The 14,444-nt window shown below is 37.6% G+C and overlaps 1 protein-coding gene across 4 annotated transcripts in view; it reads right to left on the minus strand.

Moving 5' to 3' along the window:
* Nucleotides 1–277: 277 nt before the first annotated feature.
* The window catches only part of SLC25A14 (solute carrier family 25 member 14), a 34,764-nt gene continuing 20,597 nt past the window's right edge, over nucleotides 278–14,444 (minus strand). For 3 of the 4 annotated variants that reach the window (XM_056809567.1, XM_056809566.1, XM_056809565.1), the window contains 3 exons: nucleotides 14,078–14,213; nucleotides 2,558–2,638; nucleotides 782–1,495 (listed from right to left, as the gene is read on the minus strand). In XM_056809567.1, coding sequence (XP_056665545.1) covers nucleotides 1,298–1,495; nucleotides 2,558–2,638; nucleotides 14,078–14,213 — 415 coding nt within the window. In that variant the 3' untranslated portion in view covers nucleotides 782–1,297. The other variant, XM_007506212.3, reaches the window with a different exon arrangement.

The raw sequence follows: 14,444 nt of genomic DNA on the forward strand, positions 1-14,444 counted from the left end.
CTCCTTTTTGGCATATGTACTATTTTTTTAAACCCATACCTTCTTTCTTAGAATGGACATTAAATATTGGTTCCAAGGCAGAAGAACAGTAAGGACTAGGCAACTAAAGCTAAGTGACTTGCTCAGGGTCACATAGCTAGGAAGTATATGGAGCCAGATTTGAACCTAGGACCTCCTGTCTCCAGGCCTGGCTCTCTAACCACTGAACCACCTAGCTGCCCTTCTAGTATATGTGTTACTAAAGGAGCAAAGAAGAAATAATGACAAGACCAGAGTATTCCTGTCAATAAATACTTTAATGAGAAACAAGATCTGCAAGACTACAACAGCAGGAACTGCCCTGGCCTCTGCTTTCTGCTCTCCCCAAAGGCAGGGGCTACCTAACTGCATTTGGACCCAACTTGGGAGGAAGATCAAAATTTTGAGATCCCCTGTTAGCATCCATCTTCACAGAAGATACCAGTCTGGGGCCAGAGAGTCTCACTTTTGACACATCACTTCATGGAAAAAGCCAACCACATGAAACACAAACACAGAACACAACTCCAAATCCTTTGCACCATCCAGGTCATCTTCGTCCAGGATGCCTTCAGGAACCACGTGCTCAGCAGGTACATACTTAGGTTCTGGTCAAAAGTGCACCAAGACACAGGGAGCAGGAGAAAATGATGGGAGGGGGTGGCAGCACTGTGCTCACACACATCCGAGCCTCTGTGAACAGCCTCACTTGCCTTTAGAAGGAAAGCCTCTTAAGCTGCTCATAGGTAATAAAAAACTGAAGACCGAGTCATGGAAGACATAAGAATAGGTCACTCAATTACAGCCAAATGGGGTTCAGAAACCAAGTTCCCTTTTCCCGCTATATTTAGTGATGTCTATTCTCTGTTGCACTCAATTCAAAAGAGCCTTGAAAATATACCCATTACCCAACTATGTGCCTGGTACTGTGCCAGGCAAAAAAGGAAGGACAGGAATAGCGACTTATGAACTAGATTTTAAATTTTTTAAAAAGACAAGCAAACTTAACAAGTCTTTGCACAAGGAATATCATGGTTGGCCCACTGGCCTGTTTTTTGGTTCAAAAAACATAGGAGATGTAAACATAAACCCTACTAGCCCTTGCCTCTTTTTGTCATTCAGTCATTTTTCAGTTGTGTCTGACACTTCGTAACCCCATTTGGGGTCTTCTTTGGAAAGATATTGGAGTGGTTTGCCACTTCCTTCTCTATCATGGTGGAGTTAATAAGTCTCAAATTCTGCTCGGAAAATCATATTTAGTTACATGCAATGGCAAAGATCAACATAAGTGGTGGGAGAAATCATTTGTACTACAAATAGCAATTACAATATCATAGGGGTTGCTGACCTGTTTTAGGAGAAAGTACCTGGGGGACAAGGCAGGTAGTGTCAGCTGGGAAACATCTGCTGTGTCAAAACAAAATATATCCAAAATATGTGCATATATGTATGTGTCCACATACACGCACATGTTAGACTGTATGGTATAGGAGTTATAAGAAAAAAGAGACTTCCCACCATCATCCCTCTAATTAGAACTTGCCTTCAAATAAGCAAGGAATATGCTTCTGTTACCCCAGCAATGAACATAGCAATGCTCAATAAATAAATGTTGATTATCAGAAAATAGAGTCCTCCATGGTGTGCATTTTAAAATGGCTCTGAACCCTGGGAGATTACATCTCCCAGGACCCTCTACCTCAACTTCCTCAGACATAGCCCATTTCCTTTGTGGGAGGTGTCTGAGAAGATATAAAAAGAAGGGAGAAGTGCGAGTTTTAGCACCTTTTCTAGAGAAGAGCCTTGCCCCAGGTAAGAGCCTTTGGTCCCTGAATACCGTTATTTTCAGAGCAAAAATAAACCTATGTAAAGATCCATGAGGTCTGGCTCAATTTTAATTTCAATCCCTATCATAATTATAAGTTAAAAGGAAAAGCCTGATCAACTTCCCTATCAGGCTACCAGAGCAGGGGGGGACCCCCGCTACCTTCATTTCCCTACTTTTTTCCCTCCATATTTTTCCCATCTACAATGGGGAATGCTACTCTGCTCTATCTACCTACTCCAGTGGGCATCTTCCTAACATCACCTTCATCCCCAGCTACTTTGGTCCTACTCTTTATTGAGGGAAAGATGAGAGCAAAACTGCTTCAGTGTCTGGGGACCTCCCCAAATGCTTTTTGGAAACCCTGTAGCTCAGGAGCTATATCACTGCCGAGGACAAGTTGAGGTGGTTTTTAAAAATATAAACAAACCCAACCCAACCAGCTTTTCTGCCCACCTATTCCAACCCCATCAGCCTCCAGAGAGGACTTCAGCTCCCTAGCCCAGCCTCATTCAATAAACTGTTTCAACATCTGGTACTGTCCTCCTCAGGACCTAGAGAGTCTTGTTTTAATCCCTTGATAATTTCGACTCTCATTTATGCCCCTAAATTTCTCACCACTTGAAGCTCTAACAACCATGAATTCTTGCCCACTATCTAGAGTTACCTGGTAGTTTATAGCACCTGCTTCCATTCTCAAGTTCCAAAGGATACAATAATGTTCCACGGGCCCAGGCGGAGCCAATTTGGCCAAAATCCCTTATACAGGGCAAAGAAGCCCTCAGTCTTCCAAGTCTGGGGAGAAAGAGAACAAAAAACAAAGTGTATTTATTTTGTCTTACTCTTCATTTCGGACAGTCCCACCCTCCTCCCTACACAGATTATGGTAACCTTCCCAAAGCAGCCTAAGTCTTCAGCATTGCTGGAATGATCTCGTTTCTAAAGACATATGTGCCTTCTAAGTAGCCTCTCAGAACAGCCTGTCCTGAGCAATAACCATTTCTGACTTTTCACATAAATCTTTTTAATAGATTGGATTTCTTTTTAAGGACAGGGTCTGCATTTTCATATGGGAGGGGATGGATATATGCCCCACTCAATTCTGCATAAAACATTAGCAGTGTTGGAAAAAATAATAACCCTCCTGACCAATTTTCTGGAAACCTGATTCAGGAAGTAACTCCATTTCTGGGAACACAGCTGTAATGGTCCCTACTCAGTGACCATTCAGGAACTGCCTAGGAAAGAGATATTGTCCTGATTGCTCCTTGTGCATTCCATTACACAAGGCCAATCCTTGAGAATTTACTCACAAGTGACAATTATAATACCCAGGTCATTCTTTTGAATGCTAGGTGCCAGAAAACGATGAAAGAAAGCTCAAATGAAACCCAAATAAATTAAACAGCCAACAGTAAAAGGCACAGAGATCAATAGGATAGTCAAATTGGTTGACCAATGGTCAACTTCCTAGAGGCCTAGAGGCCAACCACCACCAAATTCACCAAAATAACCTTTGTCTGCGAAGAAATAAAGGCAAGAGCATCCATGGCACAGGACAAGGATTCTTTATTTCTCTGTTCTGATGGTTAGACCACAGTACTCAATAGTAATGAATATCACAAATGAGCAAGGTTTGTCCTTCCTTCTCAGACAAATACAAGGCATCAACTTCATAGAGATTTGCTGGGTATCTTCTAGCCTGCTATCTGTTAAACCCATATGAATTCTAGAAGTACAACAAAAAAGACCCTTTAGTGTTATCAAAATCCCAAAGCAACCAGCTTTTCTGCTCATACTTTTCTGACTTTACTGACCATATAAGAAGTTAAGAAAAACTGTGATAATTCAAAGTAGACCACTCTGTACATTTTCCCTATTGTTTATTATGAGGTGAAGAGAAAATAATAATTTTAGAAATATCTTATGGTTTTGTCAGGTCCTTAGAAATGATGTGATGTGTCTCCCAACACCTAGAACAGCACTAATGAGAGAGATAAGTACTCCTAGAATATTCCCCTCTAGCTAGGAATAAATTCTGGGCCAGAATACGGCACTGCAATGGTAGGCCTGGGCAAGTAGAAGCCTGTGTCAAAAGAGCAGGGCACATAGGTCCATGATCCCAAGCACTGAGAGAAGCTGAGCTATGATATGCCAGCTGGTAAATGTCAGTAGGTCATATAGTTTGGCCAATATTTCTTTGCTGATGATCAACTGTTACTAAGGCTGGCAACATATACTGGTGGAGAGGCAAGGACTTTGGAGTTGAAAAAAACCCAACTCCACACCATTGGGTGACAACTGATACTCAAAAGACAAATTCGCAAAAGACAGGTGAGAAGGAAATAATTTTCAACTTGGTATATATAAAAATATCCCTGGATTTACTTATTGCATGTGTTTCTTTTCATTTTTTAAATTAATTTATCTAGTCAATTTAGAACATTATTCCTTGGTTACAAGAATCACATTATTCACTCCCTCCTCTCAACTCCACCCCTCCTGCAGCCAACATGCAATTTCATTGGGTATTACATGTGTCCTTTATCAGAACCTGTTTCCATGTTGTTGGTCTTTGCATTAGGATGTTCATTTAGAGTCTACATCCCCAACCATATCCCCCTCAACCCATGTATCCAAGAAGTTGTTTTTCTTTGGTGTTTTTACTCCCACAGTGTTTCCTCTGAATTTGGATAGTGGTTTTTCTTGTAGATTCCTCCAAGTTGTTCAAGATCACTGCATTGCCACTAATGGAGAAGTCCATTATATTCGATTGCACCACAGTGTATCAGTCTCTGTGTGCAATGTTCTCCCGATTCTGCTCCTCTCACTCTGCATTAATTCCTGGAGGTTGTTCCAGTCCCCATGGAATTCCTCCACTTTATTATTCCTTTGAGGACAATAGTATTCCATCACCAACATATACCACAATTTGTTCAGCCATTCTCCAATTGAAGGGCATCCCCTCATTTTCTAATTTCTTTGCCACCACAAAGAGCGCAGCTATGAATATTATAGTACAGGTCTTTTTCCTTATTATCTCTTTGGGGTACAAACCCAGCAGTGCTATGGCTGGATCAAAGGGCAGACAGTCTTTTATCGCCCTTTGGGCAGAGTTCCAAATTGCCCTCCAGAATGCTTGGATTAATTCACAACTCCACCAGCAATGCATTAATGTCTCGACTTTGCCACATCCCCTCCAGCATTCATTACTTTCCTTTGCTGTCATGTTAGCCAATCTGCTAGGTGTGAGGTGGTACCTCAGAGTTGTTTTGATTTGCATCTCTCTGATTATAAGAGATTTAGAGCACTTTTTCGTGTGCTTATTAATAGTTTTGATTTCTTCATCTGAGAATTGCCTATTCATATCCCTTGCCCATTTATCAATTGGAGAATGGCTTGATTTTTTTGTACAATTGGTTTAGCTCTTTATATATTTGAGTAATTAGACCTTTGTCAGAGGTTTTTGTAATGAAGATTGTTTCCCAATTTGTTACTTCCCTTCTAATTTTGGTTGCATTGGTTTTGTTTGTACAAATTCTTTTTAATTTGATGTAATCAAAATTATTGATTTTACATTTTGTAATTTTTTTCTAGCTCTTGGTTTTAAAGTCTTTCCTTTCCCAAAGATCTGACATGTATACTATTCTGTGTTCGCCTAATTTGCTTATAGTTTCCTTCTTTATATTCAGGTCATTCACCATTCTGAGTTTATCTTGGTGTAGGGTGTGAGGTGTTGATCCAAACCTAACTTGTCACATACTGTCTTCCAATTTTCCCAGCAGTTTTTATCAAATAGTGGATTTTGGTCCCAAAAGCTGGGATCTTTGGGCTTATCATAGACTGTCTTGCTGAGGTCACTTACCCCTAGTCTATTCCACTGATCCTCCCTTCTGTCTCTTAGCCAGTACCATATTCTTTTTATGACCACTGCTTTATAGTACAGTTTGAGATCTGGGACTGCAAGTCCTCCTTGGTTTGCATTTTTTCATGATTTCCCTGGATGTCCTTGATCTTTTGTTCTTCCAAATGAACTTTGTCCTGGTTTTTTCTAATTCAGTAAAAAAGTTTTTGGTAGTTCAATGGGTATGGCACTAAATAGATAGATCAGTTTGGGTAGGATTGTCATTTTTATTATGTTAGCTTGTCCTACCCATTAGCAGTCAGTGTTTTTCCAATTGTTTAGATCTAGTTTTAATTGTGTGGAGAGTGTTTTGTAGTTGTGTTCATATAGTTCCTGTGTTTGTCTCAGCAGATAGATTCCTAAGTATTTTATATTGTCTAGGGTGACTCTAAATGGAATTTCTCTTTCTAATTCTTGCTGCTGAGATGTGTTGGAGATATATAGAAATGCTGACGACTTATGTGGGTTTATTTTATATCCTGCGACTCTGCTAAAGTCTATTTATTCTATTATTTCTACTAGCTTTTTAGTTGATTCTCTAGAATTCTCTAAGTAAGACCATCTATCATCTGCAAAGAGTGACAGCTTGGTCTTGTCATTGCCTATTTTAATACCTTCAATTTCCTTTTCTTCTCTAATTGCTACAGCTAGTGTTTCTAGTACAATGTTAAAAAATAGAAGTGATAATGGGCATCCTTGTTACACTCCTGATCTTATTGGGAAGGCTTCTAGTTTGTCCCCATTGCAGATGATGCTTGCTGATGGTTTTAGATATATACTGTTTATTATTTTTAGGAAAGTCCCTTCTATTACTAGGCTTTCTAGTGTTTTCAATAGGAATCAGTGTTGTATTTTGTCAAAGGCTTTTTCTGCATCTATTGAGATAATCGTGATTTTTGTCAGTTTGCTTGTTAATATGGTCAATAATGTGGATGGTTTACCTAATATTGAACCATCCTTGCATTCCTGGTATGAGTCCTACCTGGTCATAGTGAATAGCCTTCGTGATCACTTGCTGGAGTCTTTTTGCTAGTATCCTATTTAAGATTTTTGCATCTGTATTCATTAAGGAGATTGGTCTATAGTTTTCTTTCTCCGTTTTTGACCTGCCTGGTTTTGGAATCAGTACCATATTTGTGTTGGAATTTGGTAGAACTCCTTCTTTGCTTATTCTGTCAAATAGTTTGTATAATATTGGGATTAGTTGTTCTTTGAATGTTTGATAGAATTCATTTGTGAATCCATCTGGACCTGAGGGTTTTTTCTTAGGGAGTTCTTTGATGGCTTGTTCAATTTCTTTTTCTGACATGGGGTTGTTTAGGTAGTCTATTTCTTCCTCTGTTAGTCTAGGCAATTTATATTTTTGTAAATATTCATCCACAGTATCTAGATTGCCATATTTATTGCCACATAATTGGGCAAAAAGGTTTTTAATGATTGCCTTAATTTCCTCTTCATTTGGAGGTAAGGTCCCCCTTTTCATCTATGATACTGTTAATTTGCTTTTCTTCTTGCCTTTTTAAAATTAGATTGACCAGTACTTTGTCTATTTTATTTGTTTTTTCAAAGTACCAGCTTCTAGTCTTATTTATTAAATCAATAGTTCTTTGACTTTCAATTTTATTAATTTCTCCTTTGACTTTTAGGATCTCTAATTTAGTCTTCCTCTGAGGATTTTTAATTTGTTCACTTTCTAGTTTTTTTAATTTGCATGCCCAATTCATTGACCTCTGCCCTCTCTAATTTGTTAATATATGAACTCAAGGATATGAATTTCCCCCTGAGTACTGCTTTGGCTACATCCCATAGATTTTGAAAAGATGTCTCATCATTGTCATTTTCTTACATGAAGTTAATGTTTCTATGATTTGTTCTTTAACCGATTTTGGAGAATCGTTTAATTTCCAATTAATTTTTGATTTGCCTCTCCATGTACCCTTACTATTATTTTCATTGCATTGTGATCTGAGAAGGTTGAATTTATTATTTCTGCTCTTTTGCACTTGTTTGCAATGTTTTTAATGCCCTATTCTTTTCTTTTTTAACAGTTCATTTGCTTTTTATCTTATTTTTCCCCAATTACATGTAAAAACAGTTCCCAATATGTTTAAAAGACTTTTGAAACTTGAATTCTCTCCTTCTTTCCCTACCCCTGCCCCCTGCTCAGACATTAAGCAATCTCATATAGATTTTTACATGTGCAATCATGTAAAATATTTTTCCAAATTAATCCTTTTGTGGAAGGAAACTTGGACAAAAAAATTAAGATAGTAAAAAAAGTTTGCTTTGGTCTGGATTCAGACACCATAAGTTCTTTCTCTGGAAGCAGAAGGCATTTTTTATCCTTTGGGATAGTTTTGGATCATTGTATTGCTGAAAATAGCTAAGTTATTCACAGCTGTTCATTATACAGTATTCCTGTTACTGTACAATGTCCTCCCGGTTGTATTTCACTTTGTTTCAGCTTGTGTAAGTCTTTCCAAGTTTTTCTGAGCTTCTCCTATTCATGATTTCTTACAGCGCAATAGTATTCTATTAGTTATATACCATAATTTACTCAGCCATTCTCCAACTGATGGGTATTCTTCAATTTCCAATTCTTTTCCCCCACAAAAAGAACTGCTTTAAATATTTTTGTACATATAGGTCCTACCCTCTTTATTTTTTTATCTCTTTGGGACACAAACCTAGTAATGGTATTGCTAGGTCAAAGGGTTTGTACCCTTTGGGCACAGGTTCAAATTGCTCTCCAGAATGGTTGAATCCATTCACTACTCCCCCAACAGTGCATTAGTGTCTCAATTTTTCCACATCCCCTCCAAGTTTTATCATTTTCCTTTTCTGTCATAACAGCCAATCTGTTAGGTGTAATTTGGTGCCTCAGAGTGGTTTTAATTTGCATTTCTCTAATTAATAGTGATTTAGAGTATTTTTGAATGACTATAGAAAGTTTTAATTACTTTGTCTAAGAAATGCTTGTTCATATCCTTTGATCATTTATCAAATGGAGAATGACTTGTATTCTTATACTTTCAACTCACTTCTCTATGTATTTAAAAAATGAGGCTTTATTAGGCAGATTTGTTGTAAAACAATTTTCAAACCAATATGATTGCTGTGTATTATTCTCCATCCTCCTTCCCCCATTTTAGTTTCTTTTTTTCCCAATATTTAAAAAAAGTTCAGTTTCATATAGAAACAATTTTTGAAAACATTGTTGATATCTTAAAATTTATATTTTTCTCCTTCCCTATCCTTGCCCCAGGGCAGTGAATAGTCGGATATAGGTTATACTTATACTTTCATTGAATACATATTTCCATATTACTTTGTGTAATGTTAGAAGACATCCCACAAACAAAAGAAATCTCATGAAGGAAATACAGTGGATGATGGTATGCTTTGATCTGCTGTACTCAGACTCAAACAGTTCCATCTCTGACTGTGGATGGCATTTTTATCATGAGTCTCTTGTGGTTATTTTGGAGATTTGCTTTGCTGATAATGGTTTAGTCTTTCACAATTGATCATCATATAATAATTCTATTAGTGTATACATTGTTCTCCTGGTTCTGCTCATTTTACTTTTCATCAGTTCATATGAGTCTTTCCAGGTTTTTCTGAACTTATTCAGTTCATTGTTTCTTATAGCACAACAGTATTCCATTACAACCATATCTGACAACTTGTTCATCCATTCCCCAAGTGAAAGACAACCCCTCAGTTTGCCATTCTTTGCAAAAAATGTGGCTAAAATATTTTGATAGGTACATTCCCCTTATCTCTGATCTTTTGGAGATACAGATGCAGCAGTGGTATTGCTTGGTCAAACAATATGCATAGTTTCGTGGCCCTTTGAGCCCTTATTGTAGAGCCCATATTGCTCTACAGAATGTTTGTGTTAGTTTACAGTTCCACCAACAGTATATTAGTGTTATTTCTATTAGTTTTTTTATTCTCTAGGTATATCATCATATCATCTACAAAGAGTGATAATTTTGTTTCTTCATCTTGCATTCTAATTCCTTCGATTTCCTTTCTGTTCTTATTATTATAGTGAGCATTTCTTGAACAAAATTAAATAATAGTGGTAAAGGGCACCTTTGCTTTACCCTGATCTTATTGGGAAAGATTTTAGTTTATCCCCATTACAGAAAATTCTTGTTGATGGTTTTTTAAACCCATGCCTTCCATCTTAGAATCAATACTGTGTATTGGTTCCAAAGTAGAAGAATGTTAAGGACTATGCAATGGGGGTTAAGCGAACTTGTCCAGGGTCACACAGCTAGGAAGTGTCTGAGGTCATATTTTAATCTAGGACTTACCATCTCTAGGCCTGGCTCTCAATCCACTGAACCACTCAGCTGTCCACACTGCTGACAGTTTTAAATAGATGCCATTTGTCACTTTAAAGAAGGGTCCATTTATTCCAATGTTTTCTAACATTTTTATAAGGAATGAGTGCTGTATTTTGTCAAATGTTTTTTCTGCATCTATTTAAATAATCATAAGGTTTCTATTACTTTTGTTATTAATATGGTTTATTATGCTAATGGTTTTCCTAATTAATTGAACCATCCCTGTATTCCTGGTATAAAATCCATCTGATCATAGTGTATGATTCTTGTGATATAATGCTGTAATCTTCTTGCTAGTATTTTATTTAAATTTTTTGCATCAATGTTTTTTTTTGGGAGCTTGATCTATAGTTTTCCTTCTCTGTTTTAGTTCTTCTTGGTTTAGGTTATCAATATCATATTTCTGTCATAAAAAGAGTTAGGAAGGATTCCCTCTCCCACTATCATTCCAAATAGTTTATATAGATTTGGAGTTAGTTGTTCTTTGATAGAATTAACTTGTGAATTCATCTGGCCCTGAGGCTTTTTTCTTAGGGAATTCTCTGATGGTTTTTTCAATTTCTTATTCTGTGATGGGATTATTTAAGTATTATATTTCCTCTTTTGTTAATCTGGGTAGTTTCTATTTCACTTAGATTGTCAGATTTATTGGCATGTAGTTGGGCAAAATAACTTCTAATAATTGCTATAATTTCTTCTTCATTGGTTGTGATGTCCCTTTTTCATTTTTGATACTGGTAATTTGGCTTTCTTTTTTTAATCAAGTTAACCAATGGTTTATCTATTTTATTTATTTTTTCATAAAACCAACTCCTTGTCTTATTTATTAATTCAATGATTTTCTTACTTTCAATTCTGTTAATCTCTCCCTCTCCTATTCAGATTATGACCACATCTCCCAATTTGCCTTTTCTATCAGTCCCACCCCATCCCCTTCTTTTACTCCCCTCCTCTCCTATTTTCCTATAGGGCAAAATAGATCTCTATACCCAATTGATTGTGTATATTCTCATTGAGCCAATTACGACCATAGTAAGGTTCATGTGCTTCCCTCCCCACCTCCCCCATCTTCCCCTCCAGTATAAAAGCTCTTTCATGTATCTTTTGTGTACTAATTTACCCCCATTCTATTTTTCCCTTCCCCCTTATCCCAATGTGTTCCTCTTTATCATGCCTTAATTTTTTTAGATATCATTCCATCATATTTAACTCAAATTCTTGCCCTCTACCTATGTATACTCCTTCTAACTACACTAATAATGATAAAGTTATTAGGAGGTACAAGAATCACTTTCCCATGTAGGTATACACACAGTTTAATCGTATTGAATGTCTTTTGATTTCTCTTTACTGTTTACCTTTTTATGCTTCTTTTGAGTCTTTTATTTTAGAGTCAAATTTTACAATCAGCTCTGGTCTTTTCATCAGGAACATTTGAAAACCCTGTATTTCATTGTGTACCCATTTTTTCCTCTGAAGAATTATGTTCAATTTTGTTGGGTAAGTGATTCTTGGTTGAATCCTAGCTCCTTTGCCCTCTGGAATATCATATTCTAGTCCCTCTTATCCTATAATGTAGAAAGCTGCTGAATCTTGATTATCTTGTTGTTTTTCCAATGAGATATCTCATATTTTCTTCTACCTTTTCATTCTTTTGACTGATTATTTCTTGATATCTCATGGAGATATTACCTTCCACTTGCCCAATTCTAATTGTTAAGGTATGATATTCTTCAGTGAGCTTTTGTATCTCCTTTTCCATCTGGCCAATTTTACTTTTTAAATAGTTCTTTTCCTCACTGAATTAAAAAAAACACCCTTATTTCTGTGTTAGAATCGATCTGTATTGATTTTAAGCCAGAAGAGCAGTGAGGCAATAGGGGTAAAGTAACTTACCCAAAGTCACATGGCTAGAAAGTATCTGTGGCTAAATTTGAACCCAGGACCTCCCATCTCTAGACCTGGCTCTCAATCCACTGAGCCACCTAAATGTCCCCCTCAGTGAATTTTTAAACCCCTTCTTCCATAAGGTCAATTCTGCCTTTTTAGAAGTTTTTGTCTTCAGTGCATTTTTGTGTATCTTTTTCCATTTGGACAATTCTGCTTTTTAAGTCTCTCTCTTCAATGGATTTCTGTTCCTCTTTTACCAATTGGCCTGTTCTATTTTTTAAGATATTAATTTCTTCGGTATTTTTTGTGCTTCCTTTAACAAGCTTTTGGTTCTTTTAAGATTTTCCTGTATCGCTCTCATTTCTTTTCCCAATTTTTCTTCTACATCTCTTATTCGATTCTTAAAATCTTTTTGAATTCCTCCATTAATTATTTTTGGACTTGAGAGAAATTCCACTTTTCTTAGAGGCTTTGGATGTAGTAGTATTGACTTTGTGGTCTTCTTCTGTGTTTGCATTTTGGTCTTCCCTGTCACCAAAATAACTTTCTAAGTTGAATTTCTTTTCTTATAATATTCTTTTTTGCGGTCCTTTTCTTTTCTTTTGTCTTAAAAAAAATCTTCTTAAGTTGGGCTCTAAAGCTATAGTGAAGGCAGCTGCAAGCTTTGGGTTCTTTGTGCAGCTGCCTTTAGAGCTAGCTCTGGGCATCTATAAGTATTCAGTTCTTCTAAGGGGGTATGATGAAAGGAGAGGTGTTTTTAATACACTCCCTGCCAGTACTCTGGTCTGTGAGCAACCACAAGTATCCTTTTTCATCTTGGAACCATGGCCAGGGTTCCCTATTCCCCTGCAGCAGCAAGTGTTGATGTGTGCTAATGATCCTCCTCACCTGAAACCCTGACCCAGAACTATGACCTGGATCTGTGGATGGGCAATGCAATAAGAGTCTTGCACCCAGAGCCAGCAATGACAACCCTGTAATCACCTTCTGAACAGTTGTCCAACCCCTCTTACTGTCTGTGGCTGGGAGCTCAGGAAGCTGCTGATTCAGCAGTCTCTAAAGCCTGTTGTTGGGTGAGAGTCTGACTTGGTGTGCTGCTTTGATCTCTACTTCCACCTGGTACAATAAATCTTTTGTGCTGGCCCTCTAAATTGTTTTAGGCTGACAAATTATTTCACCCCATTTTTTGGGGGCTCTGCTATGCCAGAATCCCTTTTAAGGCATTATCTCAGTTTTTGGAGGGTAATTTGGTAGAGATCAAGTGGGTCTGTGTACCTTCATCACCATCTTGGTCTGAACCTATTTACATGTGTTTCTTAAAAGTATCATGACATTTCTATACATTAGGTCTTTTTCTTTTTAGAACACTTGGGGGAGATGGTTATTTAAAGACATTTAATACTAAGAACTTGTTCCAGGGTCAGTTCTGGGGTCCCTGTATATTTTTAAATTCACTACCAAACCAGGCGCTGGAGCTCCCAGTGCCCAAACAGTTAAGGGAGGTAGACCTTTCCCCAATGCAGTACCACATTGGTCTTCAGCATTGAAGAAATGGAGAAACAATCACATTTTTCAAGCCTACTTTGTTCTTAGGAGTAATGCTAACAAATATAGCCTGGTCTGATTTACCAGGCAGATGTGGCCAAAGATTTTTGGAAGAATAGGTAGGACTGATGGCAACCCACCCTATCCTACCCCACTGCTGGCAAAACTAGAAGGCTGGAAAGTAATAATTCAGCAAGTCTAATAAGATGTTCTCAAATCATTTTTAAGATAGCATTTTGTTGGTGGTGAATTGTTTTTAGTTCATTTCCCACTCTTTGTGACCCCACTTGTGGTTTACGTGACAAAAATACTGGAGTGGTTTTGCCATTTTTCCCCAACTCATTTTATAGGTGAGGAAATTGAGGCAAACATGGTTAAGTGGATTGACCAGTGTTCCATAGCAAGTCAGTGTCTGAGACAGAATTTGAACTCAGGAAGACTTCTTCCTGAGTCCAGGTCTGGAACTCTATCCACTGTGCCACCTAGCTACCTAGATGACATTTAGAAGCTCTTTTGTCACATCTTAATGCTCCATACCTTCAGTAGTCCATCCAAAGTGCCCTTGTACAGTTCCACATTGCCCACGATAGCCCTCTGGTTCATCATGCGGGTTCGCACCACATCCACTGGGTTGGAAGCAAGAGCTCCAGCCAAGCCACAGGAAAAGCTAGAACTAAAGACACCAACTTTTCAAAGAAGAGCTCGCTAGCCCCAACCATATCCCATGGCTCCTAACTCCTAAAAACATCAATCCTTTGGGAAAACCAAGTACCTTCTCCTTTGTGCTTATTTAAGGAGACAGAAAGATTTGCCAGTGGAGCATTACATTATTCAGAAAGAAGCATCTAAGCAATTTGGAAATTATTAACACAGACTGAGCCTGCTGCTTGGGAAGGCAGTTACA

The sequence above is a fragment of the Monodelphis domestica genome, chromosome X (assembly GCF_027887165.1).
Source record: "Monodelphis domestica isolate mMonDom1 chromosome X, mMonDom1.pri, whole genome shotgun sequence".
NCBI lineage: Eukaryota > Metazoa > Chordata > Mammalia > Didelphimorphia > Didelphidae > Monodelphis > Monodelphis domestica.